Source organism: Silurus aristotelis (genome assembly GCF_946808225.1).
Source record: "Silurus aristotelis genome assembly, chromosome: 26".
Lineage (NCBI taxonomy): Eukaryota > Metazoa > Chordata > Actinopteri > Siluriformes > Siluridae > Silurus > Silurus aristotelis.
The window spans coordinates 18,031,508-18,034,007 of NC_139599.1; the positions used below are offsets into that span (position 1 = coordinate 18,031,508).

General features: G+C 49.6%; 1 protein-coding gene across 2 annotated transcripts in view; it reads right to left on the bottom strand.

The window, feature by feature from the left end:
• fam76b (family with sequence similarity 76 member B) overlaps positions 1–2,500 on the bottom strand; it is a 10,103-nt gene that overhangs the window by 6,794 nt on the left and 809 nt on the right. For both annotated transcript variants that reach the window (XM_083532148.1, XM_083532147.1), the window contains exon 2: positions 2,013–2,077. In XM_083532148.1, coding sequence (XP_083388274.1) covers positions 2,013–2,077 — 65 coding nt within the window. The remainder of the gene's footprint in view (positions 1–2,012; positions 2,078–2,500) is intronic.

Sequence of the window (2,500 nt, forward strand, 5' to 3'; positions counted from 1 at the left end):
TTCCCCATCTCACACACACACACACACACACCAACCTTCCCCATCTCACACACACACACACACACACACCAACCTTCCCCATCTCACACACACACACACACACACACCAACCTTCCCCATCTCACACACACACACACACACACACCAACCTTCCCCATCTCACACACACACACACACACACACACACACACACACCAACCTTCCCCATCTCACACACACACACACACACACACACACACACACACACACACACACACACACACACCAACCTTCCCCATCTCACACACACACACACACACACACACACACACACACACACACACACACACACACACACACACACCAACCTTCCCCATCTCACACACACACACACACACACACACACACACACACACACACACACACACACACACACCTTCCCCATCTCACACACACACACACACACACACACACACCCCATCTCACACACACACACACACACACACACACACACCCCATCTCACACACACACACACACACACACGCACACACACACACACCAACCTTCCCCATCTCACTCACACACACACACACACACACACACACACACACACACACACACACACCAACCTTCCCCATCTCACACACACACACACACACCACCCTTCACCATCACACACCACCCTTCACCATCACACACCACCCTTCACCATCACACACCAACCTTCCCCATCACACACACACACACACACACACCAACCTTCCCCATCTCACACACACACACACACACACACACACACACACACACACACACACACCAACCTTCCCCATCTCACACACACACACACACACCAACCTTCCCCATCTCACACACACACACACACACACACCAACCTTCCCCATCTCACACACACACACACACACACACACACACACACACACACACACACACACACACACACACACACCTTCCCCATCTCTCACACACACACACACACACACACACACACACACACACACACACACACACACACACACCTTCCCCATCTCACACACACACACACACACACACACACACACACACACACACACACACCAACCTTCCCCATCTCACACACACACACACACACACACACACACACACCAACCTTCCCCATCTCACACACACACACACACACACACACCAACCTTCCCCATCTCACACACACACACACACACACACACACCAACCTTCCCCATCTCACACACACACACACACACACACACCAACCTTCCCCATCTCACACACACACACACACACACACACACACACCACCCTTCACCATCACACACCACCCTTCACCATCACACACCAACCTTCCCCATCTCTCACACACACACACACACACACACACACACACACACACACACACACACCAACCTTCCCCATCTCACACACACACACACACACACACACACACACACACACACACACACCAACCTTCCCCATCTCACACACACACACACACACACACACACACACACACACACACACACACACCAACCTTCCCCATCTCACACACACACACACACACCAACCTTCCCCATCACACACACACACACACACACACACACACACACACACACACACACCACCCTTCCCCATCACACACCACCCTTCCCCATCACACACCAACCTTCCCCATCTCACACACACACACACACACACACACCAACCTTCCCCATCACACACACACACACACACACACACACACACCAACCTTCCCCATCTCACACACACACACACACCAACCTACCCCATCTCACACACACACACACACACACACACACACCAACCTTCCCCATCTCACACACACACACACACACACACACAAAACCCTTCACCATCACACACACCAGAACGCTGTTTACAATATGATTACACACAGGTTCTACCCGGTGCTGTGTAGTAATAAACGGTCAGTGTGGAATCACATGAGGAACATGTCTGATATCTCATTATTCTTCACTGCTGAATGGACTGTGTGTGTTACCTCTCCTGTTGGAACTCGGTTCTACAGTAGGTGCATTTCACTATGGGATGGGCAATCCGGCATTCCTGTAAACACACACAAACAGGGTATCGGAGTGCGATCTTTACTCTGTGTGTAGGACAAACGGATGCACACTCCTGTTCATAAACATTGTCATTTCACTGTGTCAGCTATATGTTTGAAATGACAATGAAAGCTTCTTGATGACTTGCTTACACCTGATATTAATATGTGTATTGAATAATCAGATTAGTCACTCTGATCAGTGTGTGTGTGTGTGTGTGTGTATCTGGTGTTATAAACATCTCCAGCAGCACAATTCCTGATCAAGAGTTTTTCAATGGTTTCTGCTGAAGAATGACTCAGAGTTATTACAGCAGCAATGTCCGGTACTCTGATTTCATGCACCTGTACAAGAGACCTTAAAGACGTTACTGCGCTGTTTTAAAGTGACGTTACACAAGAGCTGCAGTGACGTCACAGAAACA